The sequence below is a fragment of the Vicugna pacos genome, chromosome 3 (genome assembly GCF_048564905.1).
Source record: "Vicugna pacos chromosome 3, VicPac4, whole genome shotgun sequence".
Lineage (NCBI taxonomy): Eukaryota > Metazoa > Chordata > Mammalia > Artiodactyla > Camelidae > Vicugna > Vicugna pacos.
The window spans coordinates 67448888-67473218 of record NC_132989.1 but is presented as its reverse complement, the minus strand read 5'-3'; the positions used below and the strand labels follow the sequence as shown (position 1 = coordinate 67473218).

General features: G+C 47.8%; 1 protein-coding gene and 1 long non-coding RNA gene across 3 annotated transcripts in view; one reads left to right on the top strand and one right to left on the bottom strand.

Annotated features, from left to right (window-relative positions):
• Positions 1-10857, top strand: part of THBS4 (thrombospondin 4) — a 41840-nt gene extending 30983 nt beyond the window's left edge. The window contains exons 13-22 of the mRNA XM_006197608.4: positions 86-245; positions 1535-1653; positions 2534-2586; positions 4936-5129; positions 6002-6180; positions 6838-6886; positions 6983-7179; positions 7796-7968; positions 9921-10060; positions 10638-10857. Coding sequence (XP_006197670.1) covers positions 86-245; positions 1535-1653; positions 2534-2586; positions 4936-5129; positions 6002-6180; positions 6838-6886; positions 6983-7179; positions 7796-7968; positions 9921-10060; positions 10638-10699 — 1326 coding nt within the window. The 3' untranslated portion in view covers positions 10700-10857. The remainder of the gene's footprint in view (positions 1-85; positions 246-1534; positions 1654-2533; positions 2587-4935; positions 5130-6001; positions 6181-6837; positions 6887-6982; positions 7180-7795; positions 7969-9920; positions 10061-10637) is intronic.
• Positions 226-14772, bottom strand: LOC107034332 (uncharacterized). 2 transcript variants are annotated; one of them, XR_004188312.2, is made up of 8 exons: positions 14532-14772; positions 12175-12318; positions 10861-11123; positions 9874-10052; positions 9597-9698; positions 1774-1932; positions 1419-1530; positions 226-869 (listed from the first exon to the last, which is right to left on the bottom strand). It is a non-coding gene; the product is annotated as an uncharacterized lncRNA (long non-coding RNA). The 2 variants fall into 2 exon arrangements; XR_012071364.1 differs by lacking the exon at positions 1774-1932.
• Between the last annotated feature and the right edge of the window lie 9559 nt (positions 14773-24331).

Genomic DNA, 24331 nt, shown 5'->3' with positions numbered 1-24331 from the left:
GGGTGGCTGGCATCCACGGCAGGACCAGGCACACAGCAGGGATTCAGTAAAAGACAGGGTTAATGTTGGTCTCCTGGTCCCTTAGGATAACTGTGTCCTGACCCACAATGTGGACCAGAGGAACAGTGACAAGGACATCTTTGGGGATGCCTGTGATAACTGCCGGAATGTCCTAAATAACGACCAGAAGGACACTGACGGGGATGGAAAAGGAGATGCCTGCGATGATGACATGGATGGAGATGGTGGGTTTGTCTTGCTTTGTCTTTTACTTGGGACCCATTTGTCCTTTTCCCCCTGTTCTCTCTTAGGGGCAGGAATAGAATTACTGACTCAGGGCCTTCCCTCTCTGGATGGCTCCACTTGTTCCTGTGGAAGGAGACTCCACGGCCCCCTCCCCTATTTAATAACCCTGTTGTTTCTGGAACACCATTGCCAGAAACTGGAGGAATCCTGTCAAGCAGTGCCTTGTCAGGGGTGTGTCTTTGTAGGGCAGCTCTCTTCCCAGCCTGCACCTGCCCCTCTCCTCGCCATCCTTCTCAAGTGTGAGAGTCCTGGAAGGGGAAGACTGAGCGACAGGGACTGAGCAGGGTCACAGGCTGCAGCCCCTGGTTAGGCTCCTCCTGCAGAGAATCGGGCATTTCCCAGGAGACCGGACAGCCCCTCTCATTCGGAAGAGCTGTTGGGTGGGGCAGCTGCATTGCCCAGCTTGAGGGTCCACTGCAGGGCCTCGTCTTGTGATCTGTGTGAGTGGCATCCCTGGAGCACAACTCTGGAGCCTCCCAGGACTTGAGGAAAGACGTGTTCCTGTATAGCTTCCATGATACATACACGACTGTCATCAAAATACAGGTTGCATCCCATGATTTCTGCAAAACATATCACATCACAGGGCCTTAAAGGAAGATCCTTTTAGAAAAACACTCCCCCTGCCGCCGCCGCACCAACCAACACACACACACACCACTCTAGAATATCCACACTTCTCTAAAACACAGCCTCGCCTTCTACAAGCCTGACTGATGACCCCGATCCAGTGGTGTGCTGGTAAATCAGCTCAACAAAACAAAAAATCCCCCAAGTTGTAGCACTTGACAATTTCCAGGCTATAAATGTTCCTCCAGCCACCAGTGATTTTAGGCTACCAGTACCAGATGACACGATTGAACAGAAAGCTGGGAAGAGATGGGCACCCTGGGCCTGGCTCCAGCACAGCGCTCTCTTGCCCCGAGGCCCCAGTTACAGCTTACACACCCACAAGGTCCTCCTTCTGCAGGGTCAGCCACCTGGCCCTCATGACCCCTTCATCTGGTTGCAGTGATAGCCCTGGTTACCTTGGACAAATTCTAACTCAGGGGCTAAGTGCCTTAGGTCACTGTGCATTTTTAATTCTCCCAGAGTCCAGCCTTTGAGATTACCTCCAGGTACCTGCTGACAAAGGTGGTGGCCCTGATGTCTGCAGCATCTAGAAGTCTGTGTTCCACACCAGTCTGTGATGTTCGCCTGACTCAGGGAAGCGTTCCTTTTCTCCTAGGAATAAAAAACATCCTAGACAACTGCCCAAAAGTTTCCAATCGTGACCAGCGGGACAGAGATGGAGATGGTGTGGGGGACGCCTGTGACAGCTGTCCTGATGTCAGCAACCCTAACCAGGTTCGTAGGATCCAAGGGGATTCAGACTCGAGGCTGAACTCCCCTCTGCAAAGACTGGTTGAGACCAGTGTCTAGAAGAACCCGCAGAGCCCACCGGCTCAGTTGTTTGCTGTTCCTTACCCCTGACAGCAGCGGAGGGGAGGTTGCAGGCTTGGGCTTGGAGGTGATGGGAAGCACCTTGCAGGAGATCTGAGGGCCTCTGGATTAATCTCACAGGCTGCAAAGTCCCTCTGAGGTTAGTAATAGGAGTTTAACGATGCCCAAAACAAGTTTTTTCTGCTGAAAGGAAAATGCAACATGGAAATTCACCACTGGGCACTGTGTGTCCCTTTCGTCCCTGAAACCCCAGCGCAGCCTGTGTATGGACATTTCAGATTAGGTTCAGTCAGCGATGAGTGGTTGCTCTTCTCTCTCCTCCTTCCTGTGGATAACTTGGTATGATGTGTCACATATTTTTAAAGCCCTGGGAGCGGGGAGTCATTGTTGCCCTCTGACTCACTGCCATTCGGGCTCGATTCCCAATTGCAGAGGCAAAGCAGAATCCGCTCGCCTCGTCCCCTGCCCGTGGCTGGCTCCCTTCCGACCCGTGCCCGAGCTCCCCGTCTCCACCTGCTGCGTGCTGCCCCGGCGCCCTTCTCCAGTCGGCTCATCTGGTGTGTAGGCAGCCCAGCCACGGAGCGTGGCATTTTGGAAGGCTTTTTTGAAAATGCAGCCTCGTGCCTACACCAATATGGTGTTGTCCTTTTACAGTCTGCACCAGCCCAATTCCAGAGAAGTGATTCCTGAGATCCCATGATGATGGGCCACGTCTGCCTTCTCTGGAACATGCTGTTGTGCACACAGGCCCAGGGATGGATAACACATTCTGTTCTCTTTGCAGTCTGACGTGGATAACGATCTGGTTGGGGACTCCTGTGACACCAATCAGGACAGGTATGGCACCGCTCGCAGCTACGCAGGGCCAGGTGAAAACCCCAGAGGAAGGTTTCTCTTTCTTTTTGCTGCTTTGACATCTCTCTGGGTAGATGGAGGTGCTAGCGGGACAACAGCCCTGCCCTCTGGTCAGGGTCACTGCACCTCCGTGAATGGGGGAGGTGACAGCATCAGGAGGGGTCACTAGGCACTCGAGCCACTGAGATTCTATTACAGGAGAGGCCGTGTAGCATGACGCTTTAGAGATGGGCTCTGGAGTGACACAGCTCCTTCCCTTACAAATCAGCTAACCTGAGGCAAGTGACCGAATCTCTGTGCCTCCATTTTCTCATCTGTAAAATGGGGATGACAGTGGAATGGAGCTCTTAGGACTAGTTTCTGTACCATAGAGAGCACTCAGTAGATATTAACTCCTTTGCTATTAGATTCTTTCAGCTCAGGAAAGCTTCACCATTGTCCCAAAATGGAAAGCTGACAGTTTGTGGAAGGATCACTGTTATTTCATTGTCCTTGGAATGTTTTTTTCATTCATTTCCCCTTAGTTGAGTGAAATTGTTCTATGTTGAATTGTGTCAACCCTTCTAGCCTCATATGGATGGAGTCCCACGTTAAGACACAGGGCTGGACCAGATGCTACAGGAACATCATCAAGAACAGAGGCACGGGCAGTTCTCCCTAGAGGCACCTGCTGTCCAAGCCTCTAAACCCTTTCATCTCCGTAGGGAATCATAGGGGCAGCGGGACAGGGATGAGAGAGGGAAAGGACCCTACAAGGCAAAGCAGGGGGCAATGTAGCTTCCCTTCTCAACCTCTTCTCAGAGATTGCCCTCCAGACAGGAGCTTTCCAGCCCAACTTTGCTCAAGGACAGCTCCTGTAAAGTCTCACCTCTGTCCTTGTGCTGTGTCCTTGCTGCAAGGTACACGTTAGCTACGTGAACTTAAACATACTTCTCAGTCTCTGAGTGCCAATTTCTTCATCTACAAAGTAGAGATAATTAGAGATAATTCACATCTCACGAGTGATGGTAAAAATGAAAGATAATATAGGTAATCCCAGCATAGTGCTCGCCCTCAGGTGACCTGCAGAAAATAGCAGCTGTGGTATTACTGTTATCACAGCAAGGGGGGGAGGCAGGTCAGTGCCAGTGTGACATAGGATGTCTGTTTTTGAGTGGAAGGTGGGAATAGTATGCTGACAACTTCCCTCAATGGTATATGTCAAGAATGTTCCCTGGTGCAGGTCATCCTGCACTCTGATTGCCCTCCAAGTGATTTCTAAAATATCCTGTCCCACCGGCCTCTAGATATTTGCCTAAAATGAGTCACTCCGCTACATTTTAATTCCCACGAACTTGAGGACAGAAACTGCTTGTTTTTGCATAAAAGTATTCAGGGCTATATGGAATGGCTGCTGGTGGAAATAGCTCCATCTTATGACTTAGAAAGCAGCCCTGCCACATGCCCAGGAATCCCACTGTTGGGGCCCTGTCATCATCTGCTGGTCCAGGGAGACCTCACTTTCTCTGGGCTCTGGGACCCCTGGGAAGCGTGGCCTGAAGGGCATGGACTGGCCCCTGGCTTCCCTCCTGCATCTCGTGTGTGGGGGCAAGTGCTGAGCCAGGAAGGGCCGGGGGTGGAGCCGGTGAAAGGAGTATCTGCTCTAGTCCTGAGTAGCCAGGGGAGGTCTCCATCAACTTAGGGAAACCTGGGGCAGGGCAGACTCACCCTCAGGGGACTGCAAGGCCTGGAAAGAAGAAACACCAGATGGGTGGAGAACAAGGGTTCTGAGAAGTGTTGTAGGGAAGGGAGGCCCTGCTGTCCCTGCCCTCCTCTCTGTGGCATCCACATCTGATCCTCCTGGTCTATGGCCAGAAATGGTGACAAGTCACAGAAAAGGAGACACCGTAGGGCTTCCTAAGAGCCAGGTAATCAGGAGGGCATTTGCATGTATTAAAATGTAATACACAACATTCTAATCATTTAATCTTCCTAACCACCCTGTGAGATAGGCTGTTACTCCCATTGAACAGATGAGGACGCTGAGCCCAAAGGGCCACCTGCTGATGAGCGGCTGAGCTGGGACTCCCTGGGAGCACCTTGGCCCCCGCCCCTCCCACATTCTCTCTGTCAGGGGTCAGAGTCGTGCCCAGGGACTGATAGGAGCATCTGATCATGTAATCACAGAAATTAGTTTGAGGAAGTGGGAAATAGTCTCTGAGGCCCATAAGACAGCCTCATCTAAGATAAAAGACTAAGCCTGGTTAAGACCTCAAACCCTCTCTCCAGAAACCTGGACTGTCCGTGTCCTCTGCTGAACTGTGACGCAAACACCTCTCCTTCCTCCCACAGTGACGGAGATGGGCACCAGGACAGCACAGACAACTGCCCCACGGTCATTAACAGTGCCCAGCTGGACACTGATAAGGATGGAATTGGTGACGAGTGTGATGACGACGATGACAATGACGGCATCCCAGACCTGGTGCCCCCTGGACCAGACAACTGCCGGCTGGTCCCCAACCCCGCCCAGGAGGACAGCAACAGTGAGTGGGCTCAGCCCGGGGCGCCACCTCTGAGCAGCCACAGCTTGTGGGGACAGTAGATGACTAGGAGACGCCAGGTCAGGGAAGAGCTGCTTCTGAGCAGCCCTAGGATGAGATCACGGCGGGACAGGGACGCAGCCACGTGCTCCCGCCCGGGGCTTGGAGAGCTGCTCTGCCACCTTGCTCACGCCTTTCACCAGGAGTCCCAGGGCAGGAGCCAGATAGAGACACGGGCACAGCAGCCCCAGCATAGGTGGATTTGCAAATTCTGAGGTCCACAGGGGCCAAGCTGATAACCTTGTACACAGAGCCAGGGCTGCACCAGCAGCGTGGTGAGGACGGTGGTGATCCGGCGAGGGCACGCCCAGCCCCAGCTATGCAAATTCAAGTTTTAATACCATCGGGTCTGCTGGATAAAACACTCTGAGCTAGATTCAGCCTAAGAAGCACCGTAAATTATTATTAGAATCTGGTGATCATAATTTCCCAGCTTTTTATATGTTACAGTCTAGAAAGTACAAGAGTCATTTGCTTACATAATATGGTCAGGTTGAAGATCCACCAGCTGGTGAAACCCGCATCCTCAGAGGACACCTAGGGTTTCTTGTCAGATCGATTTGGAACAGTTGGCCTCCCCTCTGTCCCCATCACATACAGTGGGCTTCAGCCGCCCACCTCGCAGGCTCCAGGGTGGGGCCTGGACACAGCCGACTCCAAGACTCCTTCCCTGACATGGGTTGAAAGCCTCGCTTGGAGCAGGGCTTGGGCGCTCTCTCCCCCTTACCCGGCCTCCTCCCCGTCGTGGAGCCAGGGCAAGGGGTTGGGGCTAGTACGTGTTATCGAGCCCCCCTCTTCCTCCTCCACCCCCTCAGGCGATGGCGTGGGAGACATCTGTGAGGCGGACTTTGACCAGGACCAGGTCATCGATCGGATCGACGTGTGCCCGGAGAACGCGGAGGTCACCCTGACCGACTTCAGGGCCTATCAGACCGTGGTCCTGGACCCTGAAGGGGATGCCCAGATCGATCCCAACTGGGTGGTCCTGAACCAGGTGAGTGTCCCCGGGCTGGCGGCGGCTCAGCTTTGTCTCTCAGCCCAGGCCCTCCTGAGAGGAGTAGGCAACATTTAGACGGTGCTGACTGCAAGCCAGGCAGTGTTCCCCATCACATTTATTCCTCACAGTCACCCTGTGACAGGGCACTTTCATGAGCCTTGTTTTACCGATGGTGGGATCTCATCTCATAGAGCTGCAATGATTACTCATGGTAGCACCGCAGGTAAGCGGCTAAGATTGCTGGATTTGGGACCGAGGCAGTCTGACCCAAGAGCCATGCTCCTAATCTCTGCAGCAGCCTGCCTCCCATGTGTCTTCTTCATCATGTAACTAAAGAAGGCAGGCACAGAGACGCTTAGTAAATTTTCCAGTGTCACCCAGCAGGTCACATTCATTAGAAGTGTTTATTCTCCAATTAAAGGCTTATTGAATCAGCTTAAGTGACAGTTTTAGCAAAATTATTTCTATTGAGTTTTTTTTTTTTTTTTGCAAGTGTGTGCTGTCTTTGAGCACATGACAAGCTAGACCAGTTCCTCAGATAATGAAATTTTTACAGGGAGCTCAGATGTCACTGTCCACTCACTGGTGATGCCTGAGGTTCCAGGCCTCCTTGAGCTCATTCCATCCCTCTAACTCCTTCAACTCTCTCCACAGGGCATGGAGATCGTGCAGACCATGAACAGCGATCCCGGCCTGGCAGTGGGTATGTCCAGGGCCTCCGTCACCACTTGTGTAGAATCCGCTTTTTCCAGCTAGTCATGTGGCTTGTCTGGCTTTCAAATCTTACTCATCTCTGCAGGGTACACGGCTTTTAATGGAGTTGACTTCGAAGGGACCTTCCACGTCAACACGCAGACAGATGATGACTACGCAGGCTTTATCTTTGGTTACCAAGACAGCTCCAGCTTCTACGTTGTCATGTGGAAACAGACAGAGCAGACGTACTGGCAGGCCACCCCGTTCCGAGCTGTTGCAGAACCTGGCATTCAGCTCAAGGTATTTGTCTCCGTTGCTTCCGGGCCCTTTACTCTCCTGTTAAATTCTGTGTTCTCCCATATGGCATTAATTCATCTAAGAAATTGATGCCTCTGTGCCAGCATTCAAGTCGAGGAACACTGGAGCCCATCCAGGGCCCGGCCTTCTTTCCTGCACATGAGCTACATGCTCACCTCTGGGCGGCTGACGGTGAGGACGGCAGCAGGAAAAGGGCCCAAGAGGTGGGGGGACACCTTCAGGCCACTCTTTTGGAAACTGGCTAATCAGTTTCCTCGATGGGGCCGACTTCGTACAGGAGGGCTGAGAGGCTACCTCTGTCACTTCTGCTGGGAGGAAAGGCAGCAATTCAGAGTCCTCATTGGACAAATGTGGGAGCAATGGATTTACAGCTGGAAAAACATGGGAGGGGTTTATGGATTACTAGCCAGTGCTGATTACTACAAGGTTGTGGGTCACCTCAGTAGAAATGGCACTGAAGTATTTATGCTTTATGTCTGGATCCAAGGCAGCCAGGTGGTAACCATGACCTCCCACCCCTTCATCATCCCAGGGATGAGGGGTGCAGGAGGAGGGTCTGTGTGTTCTGTGCTAAGACCTCGCTTGTGTTGTTGTCCAGGCTGTTAAGTCTAAGACAGGTCCTGGGGAGCATCTCCGCAACTCCCTGTGGCACACTGGGGACACCAGCGACCAGGTCAGGCTGCTGTGGAAAGATTCCAGGAACGTGGGCTGGAAAGACAAGGTGTCCTACCGCTGGTTCCTGCAGCACAGGCCCCAGGTGGGCTACATCAGGTAGGCGGCGCACCCCCCACACTTGAAGCAAAGCCCACCCTCCTTCTGCATCCCAGAGCAGATGGTCCCCGAAGGCGCACCGGGACCTCAGGTTCCCAGAAAAGAGGTGGGAGGATGACACCCCAGCTTAGACTGATCACCTGGACATGAGGGCCAAACTGGGGCTCTTGAACCATGCTGACCTGTGTGAGGTGAGACGTGCACTGAGCCTCCCATCAGTGCTCCCGTGTGGGCCCCCGGGGCCCTGTGTGATAAGTTATCTGAGAATATTTCAGCTGCATTGAGCCCCTTACAGTCTGATAATCTCCATGAGGGCAGCGCTCCCCAGTGCCTGACAGCGTGCCACCCTCGGCATGAACCCATCCTCCTGTGAGCCAGTGTCACCTGCCTTATTTCCCTGCAGGACTACTTTAAAAGGCTGTTCTCAGAAGCTAGGATGCCTTAGGACTACATCTGTGACATTTAGTCAGTATACTTTGTCACTTCTCAAAATTGCAGATCAGCACCCACTCCAGCTTTATGAAGTGCTTTTAGGAATGGGTACTGAGTGCATTCTCTTGACCAGGGCAGGAAAACTGCCTAGTAGGAAAAAAGGAAACCCTGAGGACTAATTCATATTTTGTTCCTCTTTGAGACATTATATCAAATGTAATCTGTCTCACAGTAAGATGATCATGTTCTCAGCCCTATTAATTTTACTGCCCCTTTTAAATAACAAATATTTTGAAATGTCCCTTCTGTCCCAAAAGGAAACCACAGAAAATATAACCTACTCACATATAAAGTATTCTTACTTCTTAATGAGGGATCAGATTGATTTTCTAAAATTACAACAAAATCATGGCTGGGACACAACCACACTGAAACACGCAATGAAATAGACATTTGCACCTGCCTAGAACCACTGTGAAGGTGATGTTCTACCACAGAGCACTGTGCTGGGGACTTGACTTAACCTACAGCAGTGATGTGAATTCCTAACACGGTGAACAGCTCTTAATTTTCAAACAAAACGAAGTGCAGTTGCCCTTTGAACAACACAGGGGCTTGGTCCCAGGACTTGCCCTGATCTGCAGATGCACAAGTCCCATATTCGGCCTCCTTATCTGGACTCACCCACAAATCTTGTAGTAAGATAGTATTTATGGGGGAAAAAATCTGCGTATAGGTGGACCCATGCGGTTCAAACCTAAGTTGTTTAGGGGTGAACTGTACTCAACAGTTTCTCACTTTACCCTGGAAAATCAGTTTATATTAGTGCAAAAAAATGCCTGATGTTCACAAGTAAGAGAGTTAGGTTCTAGGCCCAGATAATTATAAGCAGGCTTGTCACCTGCCCAAGGGCGTAGAGGTGCACCCCAAAAGTGTCTGGATGCAGGACAAGTTTTGATTGTTCACTCCAGGGCCTTGTGAGCCACCCAGCATCCCTGGCTTCTGTCATTACTAAATGCCACAATGACAGTCAAAAATGCCCCCACACATTTTTACAACCCTGCTTAGGGAGCGCTATCACTCCTGATGAGAATCGTTGCTCTGGGATTCTACCAAATGATACCAATCAGACCTAAGGAAAAGCCACAGTTTTAAAGCAAGATAACTAGATAAGATGTCGAGACAAGATAACTCACCGGACAGTGAAGTCACAAAGCCTCCTGGTCCTGGGTCGTACTTGATTTCTAACTCAGTGAGTACCCATCAAGTTGGACTCAGTGCCCAACATCGTGCAAGGCCTTTGGAGAGACAGAAAATGGGAGGACGTGGACACATGGTCCCTGACCTCATGGAGCTTCCAATCTAGTAGGGAAGGGGGAACAGGAGAGCACAGTCCAGGTCTGTGAAAAGTGCTGCACACAGTTGTGTAAGAAATGGGGCCCCGGGGTCTCACAATGGGCACTTCACCCTGACCTTGGTTTGAGTTTCACGGAGACCCTCTCTGGCTGTGTTGTTTGCAGGGTGCGATTCTATGAAGGCTCCGAGTTGGTGGCTGACTCCGGGGTCACCATAGACACCACCATGCGTGGAGGCCGGCTTGGCGTGTTCTGCTTCTCCCAGGAAAACATCATTTGGTCTAACCTCAAGTATCGCTGCAATGGTAACATACATTCTTGTTACTGCACAATATTACTGCTAGGAAAACTCAAATAATGCCAGCTTATTTTATAGCACATTTCCCTCCCAGAAGCCCAAAGCTCATGCCACTTACTCACTGAGACCTGATAGTCCCAGGGTAATCCAGTAAAAGGTAGATCTCATTTTTCCTATTTGATAGATGAGGAAATTAAGACTCGTGGAATTAAACTGCTTGGCTTTTGATTGGGGTTTCACTGACAGATCGAGTGAGGCTTAATTTACAGGCAGCCTTTATTTTCATACAGTTCCAACATCATCACAAGCTCAAAATCCACTCTGCCGGCTAATTTTCTTTAGGCCTGTGAATGAGTTCTCCTGGGCTTTAAGCCAGCAATTCACAAAGCAGTCTGAGGTAGAAAATGGCTGCAGGGTCTTTTGGAGGCTGCTGCGCAGGCTGACAGCACCCCCTGCAGGCGGCCTCGCAGCAGGAGCTGCACCAGGATGCAGGAAGGAGGGAGCCTTTGTAATCGCACCCCCACCCCTGTTCTTGAAGGAGGGAGCCTTCCTGATCGCACCCTCACCCCTGTTCTTGTTTGCAGACACCATCCCAGAGGACTTCCAAGAGTTTCAAACCCAGAATTTCGATCGCCTGGATAGTTAAACCGAGGAAACGATCCGTCACTGCTCTTCAAACAGTAAAGCCATATATTTTTTAACCTCCTCCAACTTTCTTTGTATACACCGTGGCTTTCTTTTGCCCACCCAGATATATCAGACCTTTTGTATGAATGTGGCAATAAAGGGGAGATAATTTCTAAATACCGTGTTACTCAGACATCGCTTCCACGGGGCTCAGACTTTGATGGTGTGTTTGCTGTTCCCTGCAATGTCCATGTTCCACTTGCTCAGGGATCTTTTATTCTCCGACCGGGTCAGTGAGGCTGAGTGTGTGCATCAGTCACAAGGTCTCATCTTCCATCTCTCCAGCTCGCTTCACACAGAAGCCCAACAGCCCCACACTCGCTTCGGCAGCCTCCTTGTTCTGGGTAAGGAGCCTCAGAAACGCTGCCCTGGGGACGCCTTCCCTATGAAGACATTTCTGGATCAATCCTGTGGCAGATTTGTCCAATTCTTTCTGATGATCTCCCCACTCCACACACACCTTCCCCACAGACCACTATCCCAGCACCTTCAGTACAATTATTAAGCTTATTTATATATTTGGCTCCCCCTAGTGGAATGTCTGCTTATTGCGAGCAAAAGACCATGTCTCACTAGTCAGTATCCCTAACGCCTAACATAGCACCTGGCATGTAGTAGATTTCCAGTAAATATTTGCTGGCTGGCTGAGTGCCTCTAAAGTGACGAGGACAATAGTGTATATGGATCATAAAGCCCTCCTACAACTCAAGAAGCTGCTTACAACCTAGACTCAACCTACAGTGCTATCAGTAGCATCGCTGTCCATACAGGACAGAAACTTGCCTGATTTTTGCACTAGCCTGTCTCCCATTCTATTGGTCAGGCAAAGATTCTAGGCAAATGTTTATAAATTCCCTAAGGATTTTGTTTCAAGGAATACTGCTAGGTAGTAATACATTTTCCTGTTCCAGAATTCCTGGAAATATCTTAAATCATAAAGAATAAACACTGTCACCAGTGTTTTACTATGATTTCAGTAGTCAGAAAATACAATGGCATATGCATGACCAGCATGAGAGGTGTAGGATTTCAGGCCACATGTAAAGCCTGCAGGTGTATGTTGCCTCTAATTCAGGACATTAGCTCTTCAATGAAGGTCTTTAGTGAGCAGCCAGAACTTGAGCTTGTCTACCAGTTGTTCCCTCTACTGCTACTATCTAGTCTCCCAGGAGAATCCTGCTACAGGAGCTGCCCTCCTAGGAGTTATGGGTCATATTGGTGTCATGGGACCTGCGGTTCCACAACTACAAATCTCCAATTCTAGAAATCCCAGGGAGGAGAAGTAAACCCATTTGGTTGGAGGCTGTCATCTCTCCTCTCCCACCTCCCTTGCTTTTTATATCCCCCGAAAGGTCATTTCCTGAGCCCTTAGGGCCTCCAGGAACTCCGGCCCTCCTGGGCCCCCTCCCGTTCTACGGCACAGTGAGGTTTTACCTTTATAGCTATTTTGGTGTCCTTTCTCTGGAGTCCTTGGCACTTTACGAGGCAGTCCGTCATGAAGGCTACAGATCCTCTTCTTGAGGGAGTTCATTCTAATCACTGAAGTATGCAACAAATCCATACATGAAGTACACTAAGCTATAAAGGGAAAGTGTGTTATATTCACATCCAGATCTGATCAACTAAAGTCTTAACAGTATCTTGATCTGACTTTCAGCGAGTCTGGTATACTTAACAAAACTATTCTATGCTCCTAGATTCTCCCCGACACTGCCTCCCTGAGGTGGTGGAAAGAGGAGGCAACCTCCCTGCGCCACCCCCAACCCACACAATTCCCTCTGCTATGATCTGCTATTAGCTGTGCAGTTGCTCCCCCCAAAGCAGGAGATAATCAATACTTTCATGTCCATGACCATGCTAGTACCATGGGCCCACAGGAGCTTTAGGACATAATTCCACACCTTAGAGAGCTTGTTACATTATATATAATAAACTCATCTTCCCGGCAATCAGAGGCTAGATAGAACCAGTGATGTACTTAAACCAGCGCGTGCCAGTTCATGCCAGCCAACCATTAAATGTTTAAGAAAGTTGTGAGCCAGTTGTTACACTGTTGAAAATATGAAATTGGCCATGGTGGGAGTATTTATACCACAGAGATTGACAAAATACTACACATCAGAGCTCTAGAGAACTAATTGTCAAACATCTACCAACACACAACTGGGTGTACTTATCTTATTCCTAGTCATCCCTCATCAGTATCTTGGAAGCGAGTGTAGAAAGCTTGCAACTTTCAGAAAACTTTTAAAAAGTAGAGAAGTACCCCTAGAAGAAAGCTTAGGAAAGATGCTCTTTGATATTGATCTGGGCAGTGATTTTTTGGATATACCAAAAGCATAAACAGAAGCAAAAAAATCAACAAATGGGGGGACTATATCAAGCTCAAAAGCTTCTTCACAGCAAAAGAAACAATTAACAAAGTGGAAAAGACAACCTGCAGAATGAAAGAAAATTTTTGCAAACCATACATTAGATAAAGGATCAATATCCAAAATATATTTTTAAAACTCCATACAACTCAGTAATCAAAAACAATCCAATTTTTAGGTGGGCGGAGAACTAAACAGACATTTTTCCAAAGAGGACACATCACAGTGGCCAACAGGCACGTGAAAAGTTGCTCAGCGTTACTAAGCATCAGGGAAACAAATCAAAACCACAGTGAGATTCACCTTGCTGATTAGAATGACTATAATCAAGAAGACAAGAGACAAGAGGTGCTGACAAGGATATGACGAAAAGGGAACCATTATACCCTGTAGGAATGTAAATTTACGCAGCCACTATGGAAAACATGGCATTTCCTCAAAAAATTAAAAATAGAACTACCACAAGACCCAGCAATTCACCTCAAAGTATATATTCAAAGGAAATGAAAAGAGGATTTCAAAGCAATATATGCACTCCTATGTTTATTGCAGCATTATATTCACAATATCTAAGATACACAAACAACCTAAATGCCCAACAGATGAATGGATAAAAAAGATGTGGCATAGACTATAATTCAATAAAAAAATTAAAAAAAAGATGTGGCATATATACACAATAGAATATTATTGCAGCATGAGAAGGGACATCCTGCCTTTTGCAATAACATGAGCAGAACTTGAGCATATTATGCTGAGATAAAGTCAGACAGAGAAAGACAAATACTGTACAGTATCACTTATATGTGGAATCTAAAAAGTTAAACTTTTGAAAAAAGTTACCAGAGGATGGGGAGTGAGGAGATAAAATTATTATGGTTTAAGGGTACAAACTTTCAATGAGTAGTAAATAAATCATAGAGATCTAATGCACAGTACAGTGAATATACACAATATTGCACTACCATCATCAAACTTGCCAAGAGACTAAAAATTATCCCAACCACTAAAAAGAAAGAATTATGTAATGTGACAGAAGTACCAAATATCACTGCAACAGCCATCACAACATGCAAGTGTGTCAAATTAACACATTGCACACCTTAAATTCACACATTATATGTCAAATATATTCAATTTTTTAAAACTGGAGAAGTAGGGAAAGTTGTGAAAATCAGGAAGCCCTTGAGAGAGGCTGGCCAAGTGCTAGATGTACACTGTGGGAATGGTACCCTCTTCCCCAAGTTGCAACGTGGGATTTTTGAATGTTTATACTCAACTTTAGCATGACTTGAATTCCTATTAGAGTTTCATCCAGGTTAGTAGAGTCCTTACTTGAATTTTATTAACACCTTTAGGAGTCTGAACAAATATCACTCACTCACCAACTAGGATAAATTTATCCCACTTCCTACTCACCTCCTTACTTCGCACTGAGATCAAGGGTCTTGAGGGCATCAGAGGTGTGAGCGGGAAAGAGAAGAGGCATGTCACTGTGGGAAAAAGACAGTGCCTGAGTAGAATCCCACAGGATGAGCGGAGAGCTCTTGGCGCAGGAGGAGGGCTCTGAGAGCATCAGGAGACAGCCCTGGGGCACAGGAGCAGGTGCAGAAAGGGAGGTCAGACTCATTTCACCTCCTCAAAAAGGGAACATGAAGCTCTTCCCACTCCCCTCCCAGGTTATTACTCCTGTAACTCAGAATGAATTAAAGATACAAACTGCAAAATCTTAAGTTTATAAGTTCAACTTAAAAATCTTATTACCCTACTATACTCTAGAAATATCTACTCATTACAGCACAATTTATAACCACGTCTAAGCTTTTGATTATCTAATCTCATTGGCAAACTTAATTAAATTTACTTAAGCATTTAAAATTGAATTTATAAATTTAATACATTAATCTGTAACATAATAAAATACTACATTAATTTGTAATGTATTATAAATTGAGTATGTTTAAGTTCCACATATAAATTTTTCTCATCTCACTGAAAAACCTACCTACATACTTCAGTAACTCTTATAAATGTAACAAACTTACAAATATTGTGGATTATAAGTTATCTTAACCACTTCACTGTTATTTATATATTCAACCAAAGATTCCCATACCTTTTAACTTAAAATTACAAGTCTAAAATCACTCAACTTTACATTTGTCATTCAAATCACAAGTTAATTCCATTCTCTAAAATGCCAGATTCTCTGAAATATATCAAATACTTTAAATATCACATAGTCAAAGATAATTCCGAAACACCACACAGAAATATTAGGACAATGGGTTCAGCATCTCTATACTTAATTTGAAGTTTTCTCAGGAATAAAAGACGCTTACCCACTAAGGAAACTACACTGTTTCAAGACATTTGGGGTGAACCCAGTGGACTAAGCTTGTTTATTAGCCAAAGATTTGGGCAAGGATGTAAGATCTGGAGCTACGGACATGGAAAGGGATTTTTCTCCTGACTCAGGAGGGAGGGTTGAGCCCACCTACAGTCCCAGTGTTATTAGGGACCCCAAGTGTACACCCTCCAAACAGGGTGCCTCATATCCCACTCCCCTAGTTCATGTATGACCCAATTCTCAAGTTTCTTCACCTCTAGACCAGATTTTTTTTGGTGCAAGAATCCAAGATAGCCATAAATTGTGTTTTCTGTGTACAAAAGCTGCCCTCATAGGTAAAAAACAAAACCAACAAAAAACAGCCCAGTGACAACACTAACAGGATTTTTTTTATTTTGGAGGAGTCTGGGGAAATGCATCCTCAATTACAAATAAGTGGCTGACAATTTTTCTAGGGCACAGCCCACTTCTACAATGGGGACTGTCACCAGACAGAAAGGACTGTCACAGGATGGGACTGTCAGTGTATGGAGAGGACTGTCAATGTACAGAGGGGACTGTCATCGGATGGGGGTACTGTCACTGGATGGAGGGGGATGCACTAGCCCCAACTTGGGACCCCGTGTGGGGATGTGGCCTGGAGCACCCCTCTCTCAAACCTTATAGGGATGACTAAGCATGTCTGCTTCAGGGGCGCTGGGGATGCACGAATGAGAGCTCCCCTCCTCTGACCCGACACCTGACTGAGAAGTAACTGCGGCCTCTTCCTTAATTTATCAAGAAAGAACACGTCACCCACCTCCTCAGTGTGAGTAGTCATGACTCACAGGCTGAACTCAGGTTTGTGAGGAAAACAGCTTTAATTCCCACATTTCGGTGCGCTTGTACTCTGAGAGCTCTTTCTGCCAAACTCAGAAGAAACATCGCTTCAGTCTTTCCGGCGGTTTCCACTCATCTCTCAGGACCGACTCAGGCCCAAAGTGCGGGTGGTGGGGCATCTGTCCGCACAAACCCCTCCTGACCTGACCGTGCTCAGCACCCACCCCCACTCCCCGAGGCTACAAGACCACGAAGGGGGGCCCCAGATCTGTTTGAACTGGGCAGCCGCCTCCTTCCAGGCGCCCACCTGTGGGGCCGCAGGAAGCCCTGCCGCCCCTCCCCTCTTCCCGCTCCCTCATCCTCCCCCCAGCCCCCTTCTTCTGACCAAGAAATCTTGTCTGTTTCCTGTCTTCCTTTACTTGCTCCCCCAAACCCCAAACTTCCTCTAAGAGCTCAGGTGCAGGCCAGCCCTGACAACCCCTCTGAGGTGAGAAGGACTGCAGGAGAGGGGCGCACGAGCAGGGGGCGGCCGGCGTCTCGGGGAGCTCCCCCGCCCTGTTCTGCATGACCTCGTCTGCTGGCGACCCCTAGTGTAGGTTCATCTTTGGGTTTCTGGGGCTACCTGAAAAAAACAAATAGCCACCAGGGACACGGGAAAAGTCTGACTTAGTCAAGGAATGAAGCTTGAGTTGCTGGCGGCTGGCGGGGGATAGGAAGCTGGAGGAGGGGTGCAGAGGAAGAGAGAACGGGATTCCTGAGGGTTGGTGGGTCCAGAGTGGCTGCGTCTGCCCCACGCCCACACAGCACGAGAAGGTGGAGGGGCACCCGTTGGTGACTGTGTTCAGAGGGGCAGAGGGGCGGGCTCTGGGTAGCCGAGCCTACGCTGGCGCAGAGTCCCATAAGGAGCATCACTGCAGCCACCCTGAAAATAGCGCCCCCACGTGGTGGAGGACCAGATCGCCACCAGTGGCTGAAGAGAAACAGAGAGGGTGACCACCTAAGATAAGGCTACCAACCTCCTGTTCTGAAGCCATATAACCCCCGGGGCCCTGAATGGAGGGGATGGAGGTGAGAAAGGAGCCCCAGTCAGAACTGACAGTGGAGGTCGCCGAGTGAGAGGGCAGGGGGACAGGGTGAGAGCAGGGGCATCTGCTCAGCCCCAACAAAGGGGAGCAGACAGAAGAAAAGTCAAGGAAGGAAGGAAAGACATGAGGGGCAGGGCCAGAGGGATCTACACTCAGAGGAGAGCACTGGGTCACAGGGAGAGCAGGACCACCTCCAGGACCTGCAGTCCCAACTCCAGAAGGTGTTTCTGGTGACACTGTCCATCCCACTCCATTCACCAGAGGCAGAAGCAGGCAGCCCCAGACCCATGTGCAGAAATGGGGAGTCTGCAAAGTGCAGATACCATTCTAACCTAAAACTCCTGCATGTTTGTTGTTTCTACAAGAAGGAAAGGAATAGAAGTTATGGAAGCGTCAAGCAAGCCAATGAGCAATTTAAATGCATTCTGCAGAATATTGGCTAAGAGAAGTATGGATGATTAAACAATATAAATAGGAGCAACTGAAATAGAAACAAAACAAACAGCCTTGATTTTAACTCCCAACTCACACCACCAAGGCTGGGCCTCAACTCAGTTTCTTGAGCCACTACAGATTGGACTTGGATTAGTCAGCTCCTACAGTTTCAACTGGTTCTTAAAATTAAAAGATGCCTGTGTTCAGACCAGGCTACATCCTTCATGCTAGAAATTCCACTAATAGCCTGCTGAGCAGAGCGCTCCAGATGGATGGCTGGGTGGTGGAGCCTGGTCCCAACCCTGCCCTGGAGGGTCGCCCTTGGAAGTCACAGCACCAGCTCAAAGTACTCTGAAAAAGGGATTCATTTCAATCTTTTATCCAAGCTGTGAACTAGCACACACAGTTTCCCCTCCACAAAGTTTAACTTGCTGAGTACGATCAGATTTATACACTATAAAGCACAACAGGAATCACTGCTGGGAGCACATGTGCCCACAAAAAAAGACATGTCCAACTGAGTGTGCACATCTGTGCCACGTTTCGGGTTTTTGTCTAAATCGTTTTTCATTAATTGCTTGTTTTATAGCAGCTGCAAGAATAAACAGTAGCAGACATCTAATGTCTAAGGAAAACTTACAGAAGGAAAGTTTTCATGGAAAATGTTCTTCATTAGTTTATTTTTAATGAGTTATCTTCCCAAGTCCATCCCATTCCCACCCCTCTCCCACCAGAATTCTGAGGATCAGGGTTTAAGAACGAACGTCTCGTAAGTCCCTTCCAGCCCTGTGGGTTCTGTGAGCTCCTAGAATATGAGGACTGTGCACTACTCATCTCCACACCCTACTGGGGGCCCTCCAAGAAGGGCTGAACTGGAAAAACTCACCACATCAAGCCTAATAGCAGTTAGCTTCAAATTTCTGTCTTTCTCCATAAAATCCATCAGGGGGCAGCAATCCTCTAAAAATACCCCTATTCTGAACAAGCTGCTCTTTAATTAAAAGACTCCCAAAGTTCATTAAAAGGAAAATTATAACTACTACAACTTATTAAAAATTTATTATACTCCTAGAACTATGCTACTAATAGTTCAGTGCTTAAGAATTCTTATTTACCAAAACACACAACTAAACAAAAAACAAGCACCATATTTCGAACAACCTAAATTTGAATTATTGCAAATTAGGCTCTGAATGAATACTGAGGCCTCATTTTCTTTGGGTTTTTTTTTTTTTCAGGAAATGCCTAGAAAAGACTTTTTTCTACATCCCTCAACCTAAATTCACATGATAGTCTTCTCCGTGAGCCAAGCAAAGAGCCATTCATCCGTCTGTTCATTATTCATTCATCATTCACTCGCTCATTCATTCATCAAACACCCGATGAGCAATTACCATGTATCAGGCACTGTGCTAAGCACTGTCAGGGATACAAAAAAGTACACAAATCCAGCTGGCTTCAATCCAGTCCTCTGTATGCGTGAAAGCCATTTTTATTTGAATACTGTTCATAATTGCAAAAGTGAAATTTAGTTTAGAATTGGATGAACCTTAAAGCTAATCTCCAGATTCCCTTGCTCTTGGACTCTATTTATAAAGCATTGGTCTATTGGAAGAACCCCCTACTCACTTAACCCTGAGACTTCCTAGCTGGGTCCAAAAGAGCCTTGTCCCAAAGGTCCCACCAGGAAGAATGATTTTCCAGGGAGCAGAGGGCAGTATGTCCCAGGCCACAACAAGGGCTTGACAGAAGTTGATTGAGTCAAAACTGGGCTTGCACAGTATTGTCATTGTTGTTGGATTTTTTGCTTGGTGTTTTGTTAACTTGAATAAACATTTAAAACTTGGAAAAGCTCACATAAAAATCTGGATTTACAGTGTGGCTTAAAAAAAGAAAGTCAAAAGCTCTGGCCGCACCATCTGCATTCCTGCACAGGAACCTCAGAGATGGCCACGTCCTCCATGCGCCCCAGGTGCTGCTCAGCCCTCTCTTACTCAGTAGGCTCCTGCCCGGCCCTACAGGTGACAGCCTGAGACCCTGGACTTGCCACGTCCGAGGCACTCTGAGAGGCCTGCGGGAGTAGGGAAGGGTCAGACTCCACCCCTCAGGCTGACAACCTGTTAGGGAACTTGTCAACAGTCCCACAGCCAGTGAACAACACAGCCTGGACTCTAATCCAGGTGTCCTAGCAACTTGCCCCACCAGGGCCCCGCAAGAAACAGAAGGCGCCCAAATTCACAACTGAGAAGAGTTTAACAAAGGGGCTATTTAAGAAGGTGGGAGCAGGTTTGGGGAAATCAAGAGATACAGTATCCCTCCCTATGTTCCCTGCCCCGTCTCCAAAAGAGGGGAGCTGTTCTTCCCTGCCACCACCGTTGGCTGAACAAGAGGAAAGAACAGTCACCATTCCCAAGGAGGGCGGGGTGCAGCGAGGGCCGGCGGCCCGCAGGAGCTGGGCCTGGGGTAGAGGGGCACAGCCCCACAAAACCCAACAGGAGGGCCCAGGAAATAATCTCCATGACTGATTGCTCAAACTCGGCCAGAGCTGCTGTGCCAGGGGGTCCGCTGATGCAGAACAGAATGCTCGTGCCAGTCCTTCCAGATACACACTGCTGGTGGCAGGTGAGGAATAGGGCCCACTTTTGCCCCAGGACAAAGAGAAGACCCCAGTACACTCCTACCCGACTTTAAGCTCCCACCACACAGCCTTCTGTCCCAGGCATCGGACCAAAACAACATACCACCAACAAAGACAGGGAGGAAAAAGACTTAACAATAACAGTAAAAGGTTGATTTGAGAGCATCCCAGACTCCTTATACACATTACCTCTGATCCTGACAACAACCCTGCAAGGGGGGTGGGGAGAGGGGGAGGAGGGGGACGCGAGGGAGGATTCTCTTTCTGTAACTGAGGAAACCGAGGCACAGAATGGCACAAGGACTTGCCAAAGGATACCTACTTTATAAATGGCAGAGGCAAGAACTAAATCCAGTGTCATTGGGTCCATAACCTGAAATGATTATATAGTTATAGAAAATATTCCTCAATTGTGCAGAAAAGAGTTAACAGAGCAGGCCTGAGATTACTGTCCTAAAAGCCTGCTTGTAGTTTTGATGACTATCTATGCTGAATGATAAAATTGTTTTGTCTGCATCTACTACAAGGACTATTTGTTTATTGTTTTATTCTGTTTATATGGTGAATTATATTTTTAGGTATCTCTTAATATTAAATTATACCTTAAAAAAAAAGCCTGTTTACCAAGTTGGCCAGTGGCTGGCACCTGAGAGCCTGGGTTTGGGGAAGGCTGCCTCCATTCTCGGAACTGATAAATGTGGCACATATTGTAAAATGTGGCTTATACTGAACAGCTGCTTTTCTTCTGGGCGTCTGGAACTTTGGTACATGCTAGGCAGAGTGCTTACAGGCCCAGCCCCCAGTAAAAACCTGAGTGCTGAACCTCTAATGAGCTTCCCTGGTGGACATTCCACATGTGTTGTGGCAAGTCCTTGCGGAGGGAATTAAACACAGCCTGGGTGACAATTCACGGGGAGGAATCTTGGAAGCTTATGCCGGTTTCCCCAAGATTTTGCCCCATGCAAGTTTTTCCTTTGCTGATTCTGCTTTGTATCTGTGGCTGTAATAAATCACCACTGTAGCTCAACTGTATGCTGAGTCCTGTGAGTCCCCCAGCAGGTCACTAAATGGGGTGTGGTCTTGGGCACCTCTGCAACATCAGGCACCTCTCACCAGCAGCTGAGTGAGGCCATGGAGCTCGTAAAATACAAATACTAAAGGAAGTGCTATTTTTGCATCATTAGTGAGGAAATAACAGGAAAGAGGGCCCCAACAGTAAAAGCTGAGGCTAATAACCACAAATTGCCTGTAGAGCCAGAGAAGCCAACTCAAAGTGGAGCCCACTGAGATTGGACACATGGGGCGAGGGGCAGAGACTAAATGGGTGGTTTATTTGGCTAGTCCTGTACCTGGAGAAACTTAAGGTCGAGGCTAAGACTCCCAATGTCTGCTCTATCCTACTTTCACAGGCATAGAGCCCACAATTTTATCTGGAACATAGATGCCCGGAATAAAACTACATCTCCCAGATTTCCTTATAGTTGGGTGTGGTCATATGACTAAGTTCTGGCAAATGGCATGGAAGCAAAAGCAAAAAAATCATGGTAGCCCTGGGAACCTTCTTTTAAAGACAGTTGATATTTCCTCTTTATTCTCTCTCCTAGTCTGGAATGTGGATGTAACAGCCAGAGCTCCAGAGGCCATCCTCAACTGAGGAGAAAACTCTGGGAATGGAAGAGTCACAGCAGAGAAACCGACAGCACACTGGCCCTAAAACTTCTACATCTGGACTTTTTGAAAATAAGAGACAATTTCATCAGTTTATTTGGGGCTTTTCTGTTACTTCCAGTTGAATTTAATTCTCCCTAATACAGAAGATATTCAGGATGAGCAAGTGTTTATGAAGTTATGTATCCAAAACCATAGGATCACCAGATTTTATACCTGAATGATCATTAGAGACCACCCTTTTCAACCTCCTCATTTTACAATTGGAGAAGCTGAGGTCCAGTCACCCCTGGGATTTGTCTGTTAGGGGCAGAGCCTGGACGAGATCTCAGGTTTGGGGACCTGCAGGATCAGGCTTCTCCTTCTCCTGCTGAGAACTGCCCCAGTTAGGCCAGGCCAGGCCAATGGGAAGTCTGAAAGCACTCAAACAGGAAGTGCTCGTAGAAAGTATGTGACAAAATTCCAGCGGTCTCCTGGATGCCATCCCCACTTCCTGTTTTGATGGAGAAGACCCAGCAATCTATACCAGAGGATATAGCTCAAGTGGTAGAGCACATGCTTAGCATGCACAAGGTCCTGGGTTCAATCTCCAGTACCTCCATTAAAAGAAATAAATAAACCTAATTGCCCTCCCCCCTGCCAAAAAAATAAAATAATACAATAAAAATATAAATAAATAAAATATTTTTAAAAGAAAAAAACAGGATTAAACTGTGCAGGTCCACTTGTACGCACATGTTTTCAATAAATATGTCCCACAGTACTACATGATCTGCGGTTGGTTGAATCCACAGATGAAGAACCACACAATATGCAGGGCCAACTATAATCTTACTCTGGATTTTCCGCTGTGAGAGAGGGTGAGCACCCCTAATCCCTGTGCTGTTCAAGGGTCAAAGGTACAGAGGCCCTGGTCAACCTCAGGCTTGACAAAAAGCTCACTGGGATCCATCTTGCTTCCCAAAGCACACTTGGCCTTGCTGACATCAAGGGAACTTTTTACTCCTACTGAAAAAAACTGTGGCTGATGCTTTTGGCGTCCATCTGCCTTAACATTCCTCACTCACTGAAGTCAGACTGCCAGCACCTGCAGCTCTTTGTTTCAGAGCGTCCTCTGGGGCTGAGACCACTTTTTCTATTTATGTAGCAGGCTAGATGTGCAGGGGGATTAAGAGCCCCCAGGAACAGACTCCAACCAGCCCCTCACCTTGAGGGGGCATGCCCTGGAGGCATGTGTTCTGTGTCACCCCTAGCAAGATGAAGCTCCAGTTGCCTCAGTGGTAATCACCTTTCCATCCCTGCCTCACTCTGCACTCCCCTGCCTGGAGTTCCTTCACCTCCCAAGTCAACAAGTTGGACTAAATCCTTAACTCAGTGTCTGCTTCTGGATAAACCAACCAGAAGCAGACCTCCCTCCAAACCAGCCCACTCAGATTTCACTTGACCCAGAGTTAGGGAATCTGAAGCTTGAATGGATACCCTGTGCTCATGAAAACCCACATACATACTTATGCAGAAATGTCCAACTTCTCTCTGCACCGCTCATCCCAAAGACATCCATACGCCTCAGCCTCTTAGCTGGGCTTCACGGCCCCTCCATGAATAGCCCAGAGGTCCAGTAATTAAAATGGAAACTAGAATGATGAAGGAATGGTGGTACTGGATCTCATTCATCTTCTTTTTTTCTTATGGAATAAATATTCTCTTATTAAATTTGAATACAAGTCCAGAGTTACGGAGTCTGGGCTATGAATACTCATAGCCCAGGGCTCAATAAATGTTTTTGTACCCTGAGCTCCAGAAGTTTGTACCATAGCACCTTATTTTTTCATTATTATTATTCATCTTTTTAACCCCACCCACATTCCACCATCACACCCAGCTCACAGACCTTGGTGAATGCTCATTAAGTATCTGTTCATCAGAGAAGTAATTAGAAGCAGGCAGCCCCTGCTCCACGGCACCCGCCCCAGTCGCTACTACATCATCTTCCTGGGCACCAGGGCTGAGTCTCTCTTCTCTAATGGTGGAGAAATGGCACTTGTTTTTTTCCAACTATTCTTCTACATCCTCAGGAGCCTGTGCCAGGAACACACTCTCGAAACAGCCTGCCTGTTCATAAGTACATTTCCATTTTAGCAAGCGCAGCTGTCGCTCCTGCTGGAGGGCTGCTGGTCTCACCCTTGCCACCTGCCCAGAGGGAAAATTTAATTCACAGAAACGT